Here is a 19,445-nt window from a genome sequence, read left to right on the forward strand (position 1 = left end):
AAACGACCAATAAGAAATAAATGTGTTAAAAATATAATTAATTGCCATTGCTGATGCAGCTCATTAGAGTAAAAGCCCAGCTTCGGTTTTGCTTCAGTTTTCAATTGTTTTTCCATTTTTCAAGCTCTTCTGCCAACGAAGGTTGCGCCGACTAATTTGTTGACCATACTTCGAAAAGCAATTTCAGTCAATCGATAATTATGTGCTTTAAATAGCCCCACAACAAATATAGGATATAGGCAGTTGAATGCCACGAAATATATATAGTATGAAGTATATAGAGTATATATAGTAGATTAGTATAGTATATCGATTTGAAGAAAAGTTTTTTTTCCGGCAAACATCAAATTTAAAGAACTTGGCTAAAACCCAGCTGAAGAAACTTTGTTTTCAATATTTATTAAATTAATTTGATAGAACATCGTTAAACAAACATTTTGTTACGTATTATTCAGATTCAAACTTTGTTTTAAATATTTATTATTAATTTGATAGAACATCATTAAATAATAATAATTTACGTATCATTCAGATTCAAACTTTGTTTTTAATATTTATTTGATTCATTTAAAGAACATCATTAAATAATATTAATTTGCGTATTATTCAGATTCAAACTTTAAATAATATTAATTTGCCTATTATTCAGATTATAATCTCCAGTCTTCAGCCATAGCATATATCAACTTTTAGTATTTATTCATCATAATCCGAGTGCAATGCTTTTCAAGTTAATACGCCAAGCTTTGGCCATAACTCTCGCGCTGGCCTCCTAAACTTTAAATGTCAGCTCAAATGTGCAACAGCAACAAATACGAGTATAGTAAATAAATTGCAACAAACAAAACCAAAAAGAAAAACAAAAACCAAAAAACGAGCATTCAAATGGGAAATGGCAACAAAGCACACAGGTTCAGCTTCAACTCCTCCCCCAAATTCAATTCGAGTCTTGGGTCAAGTTTTTCAATTTGTGTTTGCTTTACTCATCAGAGATCTCGCAAATCAAATTCACTTTTTATTTCTCTTATTCCCACCAAAAATGTTGCGTGTAGTTTGTCGAGCGATCAACCAAAATTTATGCAGATCTGTAATCTGCACATTTTTTGGTGAACTGTGTTTGCCAAATCATTCAAAAATTTGTATTTACAATACAATTTGCATTAATCCACCTCCCCTTCCCCTCCCCCTCCCCGATTTCATTCACCATTTCATTGCAAGACGGAATTAGACTGCAAACGAGCCTTGATTTGATGGCTCTTGAGCTAAGAAAATCAGTGCAAAACTTGGCTTGATTTTCATTGCTGCATTGATTCACTTTATGGAAGCCCATAACAATTGGAATTTCAAAGATATTTAGCGCAATTTACGATGCAATCTATGTGATTTTCTACCACTTGTTAATATGGGGTAGATGAAGGCTAGAATTGTTTGTCTTAGTGCAGCTGATGAGCGTCTAAAAGACGAGCTCTGATTTGTTACATAGAGCGGAGAAACTATAAATTATTGTAGTATTTTAACGGTATATAAATTTGGTATATTTAAGGAAATATATATATATGTGATTTGTTACATTTCTGTAACTAACAAAACCCTAAGTTACCCTTAGCGTAAAAACTATAATTTATTTTAGTATATTTTGGGTATATTAATTCAGTATATTAATTTAGTATATTTTATGAATAAATGTCGAATTTCTATCTAAAAGGTGATCTTAAGCTACTCTTTCGGTTGAAGTTAAAATTTATTTTAGTATATTTTTGGTATATTAATTCGGTATATTAATTTAGTATATTTAAAGAATAATTCTGTCTAAAAGTCGAGCTCTGATTTGTTACATTTCTGTAACTAACGAAAACCAAAGTTACCCTTAGCGTTGAAACTATATTTTAGTATATTTTTAGTATATTAATTCGGTATATTAATTTAGTACATTTAAAGAATAATTCTATCTAAAAGGTGAACTTAAGCTACTCTTTGGGTTGAAGCTATAATTTATTTTAGTATATTTTTGGTATATTCGGTATATTAATTTAGTATATTTATAGAATAATTATATTTAAATGTTAGACTTAAGTTACCCTTAGGATTGAATCTATAATTTATTTTAGTATATTTTTTGGTATATTAATTTAGTATATTTTAAGAATAATTCTATCTAAAAGTCGAACCCTGATTTGTTACATTTTTGCAAGCTAAGCTATTCTTAGGCTATAATTAATTTTAGTATTTTTACAGTATATTAATTTGGTATATTTTAAGTAGTGGGTATCTCACCGTCGAACACACTCATCTGTAGCTTTCGAGCTCCATTCGACTCTTGTGCTAGTTCGTTTTGTTGCATTCGCTGGTGTTAATAATAATTAAAAAGCACTTTGTGTGTGTTTTTTTTTTGCTGGGCGCCTCGTTTACACCTGAACTGAACTGAGCTGAGTTGAGATGAGCATCACATCCTCAACACCAGCATGAGCGTGAGTTCAAGCCATGTCAAATTGCAGTTGTAATTGTGGCTTGTTGCTTGCTGGATTTGCTGCTGGATTATAGCTGCTTGGCATGACGAATGCGTTTGGCGTTCATCCTCAAAGACAATGGGGCCTTCATGCTATCAAGAGAATCGCCCCCAAGTTGGCCATCCAAAGCTAAGCTGCCCGCATCGCATTTGTAATGACAGTGAAAGTTTTTTGTTGTTTTTTTTTTTTTTTTTTTTGTGGTTGCTCACAATGATGATGATTCGCAGATGGGGCGACGATCATGGCGAATTTGTAGTTTTAGGGGCAAGTGGCTGGCATTTTGATTTTTGGCCCCTCCAACAAAATGTTTTGTGCTGCACCCAGATCGATAGTCGACAGTTGAGAGTTGAGAGTCGAGAGTCGACAATTGCAAATGCAATCTGCTCGAGTTAGAGCCATAAATTCTTGGCCTGTCGACGCCTATTTGGCTTAAATATCAAATGGCGAACAGCGATAAGCCTTTAGTATTTTTTCTGCGTTTTTCATACTCGTTACCCATATGCTAGAAGGGTATTATAACTTTGTGGCGGTAGGAACTGAATGATTTTTGTAAACTTGGTTGTGAATAAGATGCTTAGACGCTTTCTAAGTTAATTAATGATGTTTTGGTTGACATTATACAATTTTAAATGCAGTGGTATATCGATAAACTAGAGCATTCGGTATATTAAGGTAACATTTCCGTTTATTTAATACAATTTAGTATATTTTACATGCAGTGGCATATCACAAAAATATAGCATTTGATATATTAAGGTAACTTTATGGTATATTTTTCACAATACGGTTTTTTCTACAAGCAATGGTATATCTGAAATATATCATTTGGTATATTAAGGAAACTTTTCGGCACAAATTGTGCAATATGGTATATTCTACATACTACAGGTAACATTTCAGTATATTTTGCAAAATATGATATATTTGTCATATAGTGGTATATATAGTGGTATCATTTGGTATATTTAAGTATTTTGTTGGTATATCTCACGAGAATATTTGCATTGATCTCCGTTTATTGAAAATTGTTTAGCGGGTATCTCACAGTCGGGCACACACTGGACTTTTGCTTGCTTAAAGTTTTCAAATGTCAAATGGGCCAAATTAGTCAAAGCAAAGCCGTAAAACACACAAACAAACAGAACTGTAAGCAGAGAATCCAGCTAGACAGTTAGTTGCATTCTGCACTAGAACCTGACACATGAGTACTCGAAGCATTCGCATTCGCACTCACACACTCATAAATTGCACTCGCATGTGGCACCTTTCGCAGTTGCTTGTTGCAATTGCTGTTGCTGTTGCCGCTGCTGTGTTGGAGTTATTTATGGGCTCAAGCATTTAGAAGGTTGTTTAGCCAGTTAGCCAGTTAAGATACGCGTCTCGTGTCCGTTGATAAGACGCTCCCTATTATAAATCTGTATTGCCTAACTACATTTCCCTCTTCTGAGATTAGTTGCGGCAGCAGCTGCGCAAAAACTTGGAAAAGTGAGCTGCAAATAAACGCTTTACCATTTATAGCGACTAAGGAAATAGTCATAATATATAATAGAAAATATCATTTAGAAATAATTATACTTTGTGCCGGCAGGAAATGAATGTAACAGGTAGAACAAAGCATCTCCGACCCTATAAAGTATATATATTCTTGATCAGCGTCAACAGCCGAGACGATCTAGCCATGTCCGTCCGTCCGTCCGTCCGTATGAAACACTGGATCTCAGAGACTATAAGAGATAGAGCTATAATTTTTTTCGACAGTATTTGTGATGTTTGCACGCAGATCAAGTTTGTTTCAAATTTTTGCCACGCCCACTTCCGCCCCCGCAAAACGAAGCGTAATTTTAAAGCTAGAGTTACGAATTTTGGTATATACAACAACTATAGTAGTTTTGATTGCGATCAGATAAAAATTGTCGAAGTTATTAAAGAAATACTTTTGTATGGGCAAAAACGCCTACTTACTAGGGCTCTTAGTTACTTTAGACGACAATCTGGTATATTGTGCCGTCTATAATATATTTTGAATGCGGTACTATATCGATATACCAAACATACCATTTGGTATATTTTTAGTATTTTTGCAGTATATTTGGTATATTTTGAGAATAATACCGCGAAATATATTGCTTCTATTTAAAATGGGTAGCTCCTAGTTAATTTGGCCGACAATCTGGTATATTTTGAATGCGGTACTATATCGATATACCACATATACCATTTGGTATTTTTTAGTATTTTCGGTATATTTTGAAAATAATACCGCAATATTTTGCCTTTACTAAAAATGGGTAGCGGGTATCTCACAGTCGAGCACACTCGACTGTAACTTTCTTGTTATATTTGTGAATTCGAAATAGATTTGTAAAATACAATCACAAAAATATTTGCAGTAAACATAAAATGCATATTTAAAAAGGTGATGAGTGAAATAAGTTTTTCAAATTAGAACATTCACTTTTTAGTATCACAAAGTTATATTTTATATCGATAGAGGTTTTTTAATTAATGAATTAAATTCGTATTAAATAATGTATTAAGTACAAACAAACTAAATTAAGTTAGTTATTGGCTGTTGAGCGCTGATTTGTTACATTTTTGCAACAAGCAAAAACTTCAATCTGTTCCCATTTAGTTTAATGTAACTTGTGGAAAGAGAGAGATAGATAGAGAGAGGGAGGGAGGGAGGTAGAGATGGAGGGGGAACACAACATGAAAAATTCAAACTAAAGTGGAAACTGAGACTAAAACTGAAACTGAAATTGAAATTGAAACTGAACAAGACACAAAAGTTGTAATATATATAGCTGGGGATAGTCAGTAGAAGGTGGCGGAGGAGGGCAAGGAAGTGGGGGAAGGGGGGAGGGGGATGTAAGGGAAGGTGTTTGGGGTATTGCCTTGTGTAATAATTTTAACACCCGCATGCCTGATTACCAAGCGATTTGGATTTACCTTTACTTTTTTTTTGCTTGCTTGCTTGTTTTTTGATTCGACTTTAATTTCAGTTGTATTATTGTTGTTGTTGTCGATGTTGCTACTATTGTTGCATGTAAACTACACCTTACAACACCTTCATCACGGTCCAGCGCTGCTGTTGTTGTTATGTTTTTACTTTTATTTGTAGTTTTATTATCTTGTTGCTGCTGGCCTCTGGTTGCTGTTGTTGCTGTTGTTACTGCCTGCTGCAATGCGATAGTTTACACGATAGTTTTTTTTTTGTTGTGATTTATTTGTTGTATATTCCGCCTTCAATGTGTGCTTGAGTGTGGGAGGCGTGGTGCTATTAAGTGCAGTTAGTTTCTTGTTAAGCGAGCGTCTTTTTTTTCGACTGCACTTGAAACGTCACGAACTGCACAAAATTGATGGCCAAGTGAACTGCCAAAAGTGGGAGATAGTAAACAATTGTAATATCGATAAATTAAGATTCCAAGCAGATTCATATTTTGCTCTTTTTATACACTAAGCAATTTTGTGGAGTTGAAACTATTTTTATCTCAAAGATGTCCACTAATATTGCCATAAATTATCTTAAAACTGAATAGTATAGTACATCATTCATTCATTATACATACTTTATTTTCCACTTAAGTCAAAATCTTCTCATTGTACATATGTTACTTTGAGTCATTCTTTGATTTTGATAGTTGACTATCTATAAATTGAATGCTGTACTCACAACTCGTCAAGACATCAACTTTTACTCTTACTTCAAATTGCACTTTTATGCAGTTTTTATTGATAATAGACTTGTAAATCAAGCAATCTAAATATAAACCAAATGCTGTACTAGATCTCGAATCCATTGTATTCGTATTTTACTCTGACTTTTTGTTCAACGTGCAATTTTATTCAGATGAAGTTTTGCACTTCATTAAAAAGCAACTTTCAACTGAATTCCTTGCAAGATTCTACTACCTGAAGAAATCATTAAATTCTACGTTCTCATTTCTTACTCTCTCTCTCTCCTTTCATTCGACTTGCACTTTTAAAATCAATGTTGTATTTAATCTTGTGAAATGGTTATCTCAAGAAATTGTTTTTTTCTATCATTTCGTACTCTCTCTTTCTTGTTTTATAAACTTGAGATTTTTGTTTGTCAATAAATATATTGACGGTCCATCAACTCAAAATCGTCTCATTCTACTCTCTCCTCTCTCCTTTTAGATTATTAACTAAACAATAAACTATATACTACAGAAATAACCTCATTCTACTCTTTTTTAATCTCGCTCTTTCTTAAGCTTTTAATTTCGCATATCATATCAAATTATTTACTTTATAAATCATCTCTTACTCTCTCAACAATTGCTCTTTTGTTCAACTGCTGTTTCGTATTTCTTTGTCAACTTATATATTGATTGTTTATCAACTAAAAATCAAATTATTCTCTTCCGAAATCTTCTCATTCATTTCTTTCCCTTTTAAGTTATACTTATGATCAGACACAGCTTCTCATTTCGTATTAAGATTAACTCAAGAAATCGCTTCATTCTACATCTTCTATCTCAATAAACTTGCACTAATATATAGATTGTTTATCAACTAAATATTAAAGCATTTCCTTAAGAAATCGTCTCATTCTACTCTTCATTTTTTCATCAGATGCAGTTTCGCATTTGGTAGAAGGGTATTATAACTATAACTATAAAATATAGACAATAGTATTTGAAGTCATTGTGATTTCTGTAAACTTGGTTGTGAATTAGATACAAAGCGTCTAAGTTAATTAATGATGTTTTGGTTGACATTGTACAATATGGTATATTTTAAATGCAGTGGTATATCGATAAGATATATAGAGCATTAGATATATTAAGGAAACATTTCCGTTTATTTAGTACAATTTAGTATATTTTACATGCAGTGATATATCACAATACGGTTTATTCTACAAGATATACATACCTCTATCTGAAATATATCATTTGGTATATTAAGGAAACTTTTTGGTACATATTGTGTAATATGGTATATTCTTCATGCTACAGTTAACATTTCAGTATATTTTGCACAATATGGTATATTTAAGTATTTTGTTGGTATATCTCAATGAGAATCAAATGACTAGCTTCAGTTATCATCTCATTCGACCCTTTCTTACTCTCTCTCTCTCTCTCTCTCTCTCTCCCTCTCTTTCTCTTTCACTACAAACTTGCACTTTTCTTCAGATTCCATAACAGTAAATGCCAGAGATTTTGCAATGCATTCCTCAGCCTCTGTCTCTGTCTCTGTCTCTGTCTTTGCCTCTGCGCACTCAGACAATGAATCATTTGGATGGCAATTTGCTTAACAGTTGCATCTAATTGCCGCCAGCAGCTTGGCTTAGCCTTTTTATTGTGTGTTAGTGTGTGTGTGTGTGTATGTGTGTGTGCTTGCAAATGGGACAGAGAAAAATGCAATTATAGAGCATGAAAATGAAAATGAAAATGAAAATGCAGTGGAAATGTGCTCAAAATGCTGGGCAATTAACTGTCAACTGTCAACACAACGTAAGTAAAATGCTTTCGTTAGTTGGTCGTAATGACTATTTTTGGACCGTGTGACAACACCAAACACCAAACAGCAAACACCAAACACCAAAATGCAATCGCCAATTGCCGTTTTACCGATTCGCCAATTGCAAATTGCCAGTGACCAAATGGAATGCATTCGCAGTGGGATTCGCAGTCGCAAGGAAAGCGGCTTTCAATGCGTCCGTCCAATGCGTCGTATGATTGATGTATGCGTGTGTTTTTGTGTGTGTGTGTTGATCAGCTGCCTGGACGCACCAGTTGCCAACAGTTGTGTGTGATGCGATGTGATGTGACGTTGAGCTGCATAAAAAGTGGGTAAAGATGCGCTTAGACCCACGTCGCCACTTCAGCGTCAGCTGATGAACGAGTCTGCGAGGCAAAGGCAAAAAGGAAAAGTTGCTCATTGTTGCCGAGCAACAACAAAAGTGCAACCATAGCAACAGCAACAACAACAACAGCAGCTACCGTCGCGTTGCTTTCAACATTCGTTTGCTTATTTTTATACCCCACTAACATTGGGCACAAGGGTATATTGAATTAGTGACAATGCGCAACGAGTGCAGCAGAAGCAGGCGCCATAAATATTTCTGTCTTGCTGCGTCGCTTTTCTCGCTCTTTTTCGTTTATCCGTCTCCGTCTGTCCGTCTGTCTGTCTGTTTGTCTGCCCTTTTAAACACATGAATCTCTGAGACTAACAATTTTGAACACAATATTTGAAGGTCTGTAAGTTGATTTAAGCTTTTGGTAATTAACAAATTTGCCAAAATAAGCTAATTGCCAGATAAATTACAAAAATATATTTTTTAATCTATACAAACTAACAATTAATAGCATTTTAACCAAAAAATTATTGAATGAGTTATTTAAAATTTACATTTAATACATTAAGAGATCACTAAATTATAAAGATAATATCTATATCTACGACAATTTGTAATCTGTTTATTTTCTATTTTACAACACAATCAATATCAACACTGTGAACATTGAAATAGCAGTGTTTTTTTTTTGTTAGTTGTTAGTTGTTAGTTGGTCACTAGCACATTCTTTTTAAAAAATGGATCATAGAGATAAGAAACCAGCAAAAATCTCGTTATGTGTTGAAATCTGAAACACGTTGAGTACTTGATTATCCTTATGAGTATTGAAATCTTTTATCGATAGGTTCTTAAGAAAAACTTAGGATAATCAGAGTGCACTTTAATGAGATTCTTGCGCTCTTTTATCAAAAGGTTTTTAGGTAACAGACTTTTAGATTATCTTTATGAATAATATAGAAATAATTGAGCTCTATTTTTTCGTTTTGAAGTGTGATCAAATTATACAAAATAAAAATTATAATTCATAGCGTTGCACAATGCCTATTGTTTGTACTTTGAGGAGTATTTCAACAATAGAAATATTTGATAAACAATTTTCGTAAATTTTAATGCAGCATCAACTGCAAACTTTAGCATATTCGTAGATCAAAAGAAAAACAATAAAAAAAGCTGCCGGGTATTAGACAGCGGCACGCTTGTCGCATGTCGACTTTCTTGCTTGTTCGTTGTATTTTTCCTCGGCATGCGGAAAAACAAGTTTTCATTTTCATGCAGCTTTTGCGCCACTTGATTTTTCGTCTCTTGTATTAAGGGCACTTCGCATTGTTGCTGCCTGCCTGCCCTGCCCCCCTCTTGCCTTGCTTGCTTCCACATATTTGTGCCAAATTGCGAGACATCGCGCAAGTGTCTTCTCTCACTTCCTGCCTGCCACACACACACACAAACACACACACACACACACACACACAACATGCCTGTCAAGGCGCCTTAACTTTTCATCCATTTTCATATTTTCCATTTCACTTTTCGGCGCCCACTTTATAAAGTTATTACCAAGCAAGCATCTGTGTGCTTTCTGCTGGTGGGTGTACTCGGAAATGGAGGCTTGGGTTGGCTTGAGTTTGAGTTTGGGTTTGCTTTTGGGTTCGGGTTTGGGGCGAGGGGCGTGACAGACAAGTGTGAAAAATGTAACGATCATGCGATTCGATTTGGCGCCAGCCTCACAGACAGCCTGACAGCCATTTGGCACTCAGTTTTCCCAGCTGCATGAACTCAGCAGCAGTCGCAGGAAAATACAAAAATAACAGCAGCACTCATAATTGTATAATCAGTGGCAATACTTAATAACGAAACAATACAATCAGTAGATATAAAACAACACACACTATTTATGTATTCCTAGACTTTTGTCAGCTGCCGTATCAATTATGTGCAAATCTTGCAATGAAAATAGTTTTGCGAAATATTTCGAAATTTCATTAGCTGGAATACTGATTAAATTGGGTTAGAGAAGATAAAAAACTTTGCTAATATTTTAGGTTTACTATTAGTATCTTTTATATTTCAGTCAACAATCTTACAACTGAAATTTTTATTACAAATTCAGTAGTCTACTTGCATTAGTATATTTTATTTTTCAGTCTACAATTTTAATAGAAATTATTTAATGTAAAACTCAAAAAACTATGCTATTCTACACTTCATAAGATTTATGTAAGCTTATTAAATTTGATAAAAAAAAATATTACAAACAATTTTCCAATACTTTTATTAAAAATTTCATTATAATACTGATTAAATTCGCTACGAGAAACTTTAGAAACTTTGCTAATAGTATTAGTATATTTATATGAGTATTAGTATGTCAGTATTAATATACTAGTAATCATTGAATTAAAATGTTCACAAACTATACTAAAATTGCTCATTACTTGCAATACAATAGATTGGTAAATATTGCAAAATTTCATTATATGACTGATGCTGATAAATTGGCTTAGAAAGGATTAAAGCCTTTACTAATAATATCAGTATAATGGTATTAGTATATTTATATTAGTATCTCAGTATTAATATACTACAAATCATTGAATTTATATTTTTACAAACTATCTCAAAAGTTTCATTTCATAATCAGAAGTTTATTTAAGTGTAATATTTTATTAAAAAGAAGTTTCATTTTGATTGCCTAACATACATAATTATATATAGTATACATTATTTATACTGTTAACAAGAAAAAATACTGAAAGATTCTGATAGTAATATACTAAGCACATTTATGTTAGTATGTCAGTATTAATATACTACAAATCATTGAATTTATATTTTCACAAACTATCTCAAAAGGTTTCATTTCATATTCAGAAGTTTATTTAAGTGTAATATTTTATTAAAAAGAAGTTTCATTTTGATTGCCTAACATACATAATTATATATAGTATACATTATTTATACTGTTAACAAGAAAAAATACTGAAAGTATATTATTTCTGTCGAGCTTAGTATGCCATCATAATCTACTTTGCATCTTCTAGAATGTTTTTGTGCAACAAGTCAAATATATATTTTAAACGCTTCAAGTGGGCCACTTATTGAATGACCCTCAAGCCAAGTGACACTTGAGGGTTTCGGTTCATTAGGCCAGCTCGTCGTAAGCTGATGTTGTTGTTGTGGTTGTGTACCCAACAACAAAAACAAAAAGAGAAAAAAAAAGACAACGATAGATCGTGTGTTGACCCTTTTTTAATGAGCATATCAAATATTGTCTCTCAAATTGTGTCCAAATATGCGCAACTGATGGGCAACATATTAGCCCACGCTCCAAAAAAAAACTAAAATACGAGTATATAGTTTAATGACAAACAAAGCGAGAAGACAGAAGACGCGATTTTAATTAGTTTTTAGGCCAAAATGAGCGACGCAACGCAACGCAACGCAACGCGACGAAACGTTTCGCCCACAAACGAGATTTCTAGATTGCCAGACCAACTATGACAAGACGCTAACAGATCTCAGTTCTCAGTGCAAGTCTGTTAAAGCCAAAGCATTGACCTGATTTCATGTCACAACAGCAAAGGCAACGTCTAAGGCAACAGTTGGCGTTGAGTTGGCAACTGGGGCGAGAGAGTCGTGCATGAATTGGAAGTTGGCTAAAAAGCCGCTGACTTTGACGACGCGTCAACAGCTGGAAGCTGGGTTACTGGGGTGCCTTTTGTTGTTGTTGTTGTTGTTGTTATACCCGCTACCCATAGGGTAGAAGGGTATTATAAGCTTTGTGCCGTAGAACGAGGCATCTCCGACCCTATAAAGTATATATATTCTTGATCAGCGTCAACAGCCGAGACGATCTAGCCATGTCCGTCTGTCCGTCTGTGTGTCTGTCTGTCTGTCCGTCTGTCCGTATGAACACCTAGATCTCAGAGACTATAAGATATAGAGCTATAATTTTTTTTCGACAGCTTTTGTTATGTTTGCACGCAGATCAAGTTTGTTTCAAATTTTTGCCACGCCCACTTCCGCCCCCGCAAATCAAAAAAATCGAATAACAAGCGTAATTTTAAAGCTAGAGTTGCGAATTTTGGTATATACAATAATTACTGTAGTAGTTATGATTCCCGATAAAAATTGTGGAAGATATTAAAGAAATACTTTTGTATGGGCAAAATGGCCTACTTACTAGGGATCTTAGTTGCTTTGACTGACAATCTGGTATATTGTGCCTTCTATGGTATATTTTGAATGCGGTACCATATCGATATAACAAATATACCATTTGGTATATTTTTAGTATTTATGCAGTATATTCGGTATATTTTGAGAAAAATACCGCAAAATATATTTCTTTTATTCAAAATGGGTAGCGGGTATCTCACAGTCGAGTACACTCGACTGTAGCTTTCTTACTTGTTGTTGTTGTTGTTGCTATTGCTATTTGCATTTGCATATTTACTACCACTCGTAGTAACAATTGCAATTGGCTAAAATTACTTAACACAATTGGCAACAGTCGACAGCCGAGAGTGCCGAGAGCCATCAACCAGCTGATGAGCTGAGTTGGCCAAGTGGAGAAGTGGCCAAGTGGGCAATCGTCTGGAACTGACGACTGCTGATTATCCAACAATAAAATCGAGCATATTACAACTATTGCTACCACATCGTCGTCTTATTATTATGATGTATTCAAATTACAACAGACGGACAAGTAAAAATACACAACTGAAGGCGCCAAGTGATTTTTATGTTATGTTTGTTATTATGTTATGCATTTCATATTTATTAGCTTGTATTACACACTTTTAATGCTGCAAATTTGATGTGCATTCAAATGGATATTCGAGTGATATAATTGCGTTTCAAAGTGAGCTATTAAAGACAGATAACTAATTGCATTAAATAAAACAATTAATTATGAACATTAAAAGATGAGTGGAAAATCAAATGGGAATTACAATTATCATCATTTTTAATGATACTTCAATTATGCAATGAAGTAAATTAGCAAGCCTGCAATTCTACGGAATTAATCAATGTTTCTTCTTTTTGAAAGACACAAATTTATTTTAAAGTTAAAGAAGAATTGAACTGGAGAATTTGCATGACTTCATGATATTTGATATGGATTGAAAATCCATCATTTAGGATTTTTTTGATCTTATAAAAGGAAAATCTTGAAACAAGATTATTATGTTGAAGGAATCTTAAATCAAAATTTATTTTTTTGTTTCCTAACATGATGGAATTTTCTTCCTTAAATTAGGACCTAATTTCTTTTCTTTTTTTAAGATTGTTTGATCTTGATTTATGATTTTGCCTATGTGGTTCAATTTTGAGATTTTTTTCATTCTTGAAACAAGATTATAATTTTGAATTTCAAGATTGAGCAATCTAGATTTTTTGTACAATTTCGATTTTAATTGAATTTTCATTTTTCTTGGTTCAATTTTGACAAGTTTAGCACGTTATTTCTTTCTGTGTATTGAAACTTAAATATCATAAAATACGACCAAAATTCAAGCATGTTTCACTTCACAAATTTCTGTTTTGCCATGCAGTGTTATTCAACAATAAAAAGTCGAGCGTGTTATTATTACGACGAGAGTTGTGTTTATTATTGTAATCAATCTATGCATTAATCAGCATAATTTGATCGTTGTTGTTTGGCGATTAAATGGCCAATAGATATTTGCATATATGGCTAATTGACTTGAATGTAAAACAAAATTGAAAGAAATGCAATAAAAAAAGACGCTCGCTTGATTCCCATGCATATTTCTAAGCATTAAGTATGTAACATATATTGTACTTGATACTTTCAACATTCTGAAGCCCACACACAACGCATTAGGATGATGTGGATGGTGAAGAGTGGGTGGTTGAATGGGGGGGAATGAGGGGATAACTTTAATCCTATGTGAAGAATTTCAACACATGTCAAACGCAATTGCCAGACAGTTATGACAGTTGGAAAACCAACAAACTGTTCAGTTGTACATACATAATTTTCTTTTCTGTTTTTGCCCACGCGTCAAAGAATAACGAAAAACCCACGAGACAATCCCAAGACAACGAGACACATATCGAAACTCCAACTGACTGCATAATGACAGATATAAATCTTAATAGAGCACAACATATGGGCTTAGAACTAAACGATGTTCAAATACTCTGCAATCTAATAAATTGCAAATTAAATTTGGAATATTCTCGCTTATAATATTTGCCCAAATAAAAAGAGCTTCAGAATTTAGTGATGCCAGAAAGTGAATGATTTTAATTGAAAATCTAATAAATTGTAAGAAATGAAATTGCATTTATTATATGCAAAGTTAGGAATATTTGCATTTATAATATATAATATAAAAGTATTTGCGGAGCTTTTTTATTTATTATATGAAATCTAGTATCAAATACAACATTTAATTTACAGAAAATAGAGTGCTTTAGATGTTTTAAAAAGAATATTTGAATTAAGTAATAAAGTTTTAATATTCAATTTTTGATTTTGCTTTTCCTTGAAAAATCAAAGATCTAATAGTAATTATATTATCGTAAAATTATTATCGTAACTATCGTATTGACGCGATAGTTTTGTGTGTTTGTGACATCTCAAGTTTCATCTCTAAAAAAAAAAATATTCCGTTGTACAAATGCAATTAATTGAGATGAATTTGTAGCTCATAAGTTATTGGACTCTGTGGCAGCAAAGTGTATGCCAAACACGCACACACACACACCTGCACACACACACACACACACACACACACTGCACAGTTGCAGTGTCAACTGTTGCGTGCTTTGGAGTGGCATTTGTCTTGTTGCCTTGGCATGCGACTTGACAGCCATTTGTCTACCACGACACCTAACAATGGACATTGATTGCCAGAGAGGGGAGAGAGGAAGTGGGAGGGGGAGAGAGGGAGAGGCTTAGCAACTTATTGAAAACAGAATCGAATAAGAATTTCCAAATTGTTTTTCATTGCAGAAGCTACAGTCGTGTCCGATTGTTTGCATCAACGAGCCCGATACGCACAGCACGAATACGGAAATATTGCAGACGTCGCCAGAGAGCACGCTAGAGAAGCCTAAAAATACTGGGGCAACAACAACGACAACAGCAACGGTAGCTGGAGGAGCAGCAACAACTGTGCACAGCGGCAGCAACAATAGCAGCTGCATAACAATCAATGCACCAACAGCAGCAACTGCAACAGCAGCGGCAGCAACAGCAACAGCGGCCACAACGAGCAGCACAGCGGGTGTAACGAAGATAACGATTACCAGTGACAACAGTCAGAGCAACAGCAACAGCAACATCGTGCTCAATAGCTACAGCAACAGTAACAACAACAATAACAACAGCAGCAACAGCAACTGCAACATCAGCAGCAATAACAACAACAGTTTGATATCGATAACTAGCTTAAACAGCTGCAGCGATTTAAGCAGCGGCAGCACAGCAACCCTTGCACTCAGCAGCAGCAGCAGCCACAACAGTCGCCCCCACAGCAACAGCAGTCCCAACGGCGGCCACGGCGGCCACGGCGGCAGCGACACTTCATCGGCCAACTTCCAAGAGCGTTTCGATTTCGAGAACTGGAAGAGCATCATCACCGACTTCAGTTGCTTCAACAGTTTGTATCGCTATTGGAATCACTACAGCGGCAACAGCAGCAGCAGCAGCAGCGATAGTAACAGCAACAATTGCAACAGCAGCAGCGGTGGCAGCAGCAGCAGCAACAACAACACCTTGCGTGGCGATCATGCCGATGAGAGCAACGGCTTGGGCAACTCATTCTACACACATAATATCCTAGGCTATACTTTTGGCTATCCCTTTGGCCTCAAGGAGGACGTCGACGCCGACAGCAGCAGCAGCAGTCACGGCGGCGGTGCTGGAGGCGTAGCTGGTGTTGGTCACGCCCTCAAGAAATTACAGGGTAACAGCAGTAGCAACAACAACGCAGAGACACCTTTGCAAAAACACTACAGACAGCAGCAGAAGAAGAAGATGCCCGTGTTTAGGGGCAGACGAGCCTGGTGCGGCTGCTTCAAGGTAAGTGTTCTGATTTTCTGACTCTCTGATTGACTGGCTGATTCATTGACTGACTCCCCTGACTGACTGGCTGATGTCTTGACTATCTTCCTGACTGACTGGCTAATACCTTGACTGACTCCTTCACCTCGTGACTCCTCACTTCCTGACATCCTGACTGATTTCCTGACAGATTCCATGACTGATTTCCTGACTGACTCCCCTGACTGACTGATTCCCTGACAGACTGTCTGATACCTTGACTGATTCTCTGTATGACTGGCTGATACCTTGACTGACTCCCTCACTTCTTGTCTCGTTGACTGTCTGATAGACTGGCTGATTTCATGACTGATTTCCTGATTTCCTGACTGACGAATAGACCACCTGATTTCATGACTGACTTCCTGACTGACACCAAGACTGATTTCCCCACTGTCTTCCTGACTGATAGGCTGACTGATGTCATGACTGACTTCCTAACTGATTCTCTGACTGACTGTCTGATACCTTGACTGACTCCCTGACTGACTGGCTGATTCCTTAACTGTCTTCCTAACCGACTGGCTGATACCCAGACTGACTCCCTCACTTCCTTACTCCCTGACTGACTGATAGACTGGCTGATTTCATGAATGATTTCCTGATTTCCTGACTGACCTCCTGACTCCCTAACTCACTGAGGAAATACCCAAATAACAGCCTCACTCCCTCACAAGCGATGTCAACAAGCTGCCTTCGCAATGCGCTGGCCAAATCAAGCACAAGTCACGTGCCAATTGTCATCTACTTATATTAGTTAACTGGCTACCTGACCCAATTGCTCTGCTCTTCACTCGTCTGCAATTGGAGCCAACGATTTGACATATCAAATTGCGCACGAAATTGCATAAGTGCAAAAAATCACTCAGAAAAAGAAGAAAGAAAGCAAAAAAAAGTGTTTCTTATAGCCCAGATATCCAGAGTGAGAGAGAAAGAGCGTGTGCCAGATGCCAAGTGAGCTCCATAAATTAAGAGCCCTGCGATAATGTTGCAACTGATTGAAAAGCAAGTGCAAGGGATATAGTTCAACTCTAGCGAAAAGATAACTAATTTCTTGAACTCACTTTCAAATGTTGCTCCACGTTGTTTATTAAAAAGATTATTAAGTTGAATTGCCTAGTCAAGTTTTTCTTCAGTTAAACTGTTTGTGACGATCTCGCTGTAGTTATTATATATTCTATCAAAGACAAGTTTGGCAAAATGAATTTGTCATTTGGAAGAACTTGCATAAAACAACATTTCCTTTTATGTCAGATCTTTGGTCATGTTGTTTTGGTGCTTCAATTAGAGCCTGCAATTTCAAATGTTTATTCTGTAACATGCTTGAAAGTGTTAATCAAGACATTGCCTCAGTTTGCTTTGCAACATTGCGTCTATCAATTAGATTGCTTGAAATGACGCAATTATTGACTAATTAAATAGAACTTATATGATTACTTCATCGTATTTTAATCATAAGAGAGCTATGATCGCAGCTAGCGTTGTTAATACTTACTAATGAAACTCTTCCGTCCCTTTTCCTTACTGGTTTCATAGGTGACTTTTTCGTTTAGCATTACAGGAACTTTCCCTTCTCTTTTCCTTACTGATTTCATAGGTTACTCTTTTGCTTAGTACTACAGAAAGTCTCTCTTTTCTTTTCCTGACTGGTTTCATAGGTGATTCTTCAGCTTAGTACAACTACTATGAAATCTTTCCCTTCCCTTTTCCCTAATGATTTCTTTGATGATTTCCCTCTAGCATCACAGAAACGATCCCTTCCCTTTTCCTCACTGATTTCATAGGTGACTCTTCCGCCTTTGTCTTTAAGAATTCCAGCTGAGTCAGAACCTAGCCACAATTACTTTTGATTGCAATGCACCAAGGTTGGGCAATGGCTTAAGCTACACAACGTTGTAGTAAAGACCGCATTGGTAGTGCAGTGTAATTGGACATGCACTGTTAACGCCTTGGAGGAGCTTGCCGCTTGAGCGACTCGCGACTTGCAACTTGCGACTTGCGACTCATGACTTACGCTTCTGCATTGTTGCCACATGCGCTGATCAATTTTTGTTTTACAGGATGACGAACCACCCGAGATTTGTGTGGTCGAAGGCGGCTTCACGCTGCAAGCACTCACGCCCACACAGCCGATGCCCTCGGGCGATGAGCTGGACACAAAGTTCGCCGAGCTGGTGGAGGAACTCGATTTGACGGCGCCCAACAAGGAGGCGATGCTCAGTTTGCCGGCCCAAAAGAAATGGCAAATCTATTGTTCACGCAAAATGCCGCTGGACCAAAACGATGGACCCGATGCGGCGGCGATCACACAGCCACCGACAGCGGAGCACTACATTGAGCGTCTGAAGGATCTGGTGGTGCACGTGTCGCTATCGCCAGAGGATTCGCCCAGCCACGAGCTGAGCTCACGGCTCGACAATCATGCCGCCTTCGTGGATGCCCTGAAGACAGCGTTGCGCACCTCGACGCACAGTTTTGTGCTGCGCTTTGTGGAGCTCGACGGGTTGCCGGCGTTGCTCAATCTGCTGATGCAGCTGGACATCCGGGTGGCAAACAGTTCACTGCACACCAGTTTGATCGGTTGCATCAAGGCGCTGATGAACAACTCGATGGGACGGGCGCATGTGCTCGCTCATCCCACGGCAATCGATACGATTGCTCGCTCCTTGGCGGCGGATAATATACGCACCAAGATCTCGGCCCTGGAGATCCTTGGAGCTGTGTGTCTGGTGCCGGGCGGACATCGCAAGGTGCTGCAGGCAATGCTGCACTTTCAGGAATATGCCACGGAGCGAACGCGCTTCCAGAGCATTGTCAACGATCTGGATCGCTCGACGTACGCGTATCGCGACAATGTGAATCTGAAGACGGCGCTGATGTCGTTTGTGAATGCGGTGCTCAACTATGGACCCGGCCAGGAGAATCTCGAGTTTCGTTTGCACTTGCGCTACGAGTTCTTGATGCTTGGCATTCAGCCGGTCATTGACAAGCTGCGCACGCATGAGAACGAGACGCTCGACAGGCATTTGGT

The 19,445-nt window shown here is 36.6% G+C and overlaps 1 protein-coding gene across 1 annotated transcript in view; it reads left to right on the forward strand.

The window, feature by feature from the left end:
* The window catches only part of LOC132797363 (disheveled-associated activator of morphogenesis 1), a 45,734-nt gene that overhangs the window by 21,076 nt on the left and 5,213 nt on the right, over nucleotides 1–19,445 (forward strand). The window contains exons 2-3 of the mRNA XM_060809085.1: nucleotides 15,323–16,393; nucleotides 18,475–19,443. Of these exons, the coding sequence (XP_060665068.1) occupies nucleotides 15,323–16,393; nucleotides 18,475–19,443 (2,040 nt within the window). The remainder of the gene's footprint in view (nucleotides 1–15,322; nucleotides 16,394–18,474; nucleotides 19,444–19,445) is intronic.

The sequence above is a fragment of the Drosophila nasuta genome, chromosome X (genome assembly GCF_023558535.2).
Source record: "Drosophila nasuta strain 15112-1781.00 chromosome X, ASM2355853v1, whole genome shotgun sequence".
NCBI classification, from domain to species: Eukaryota; Metazoa; Arthropoda; class Insecta; order Diptera; family Drosophilidae; genus Drosophila; species Drosophila nasuta.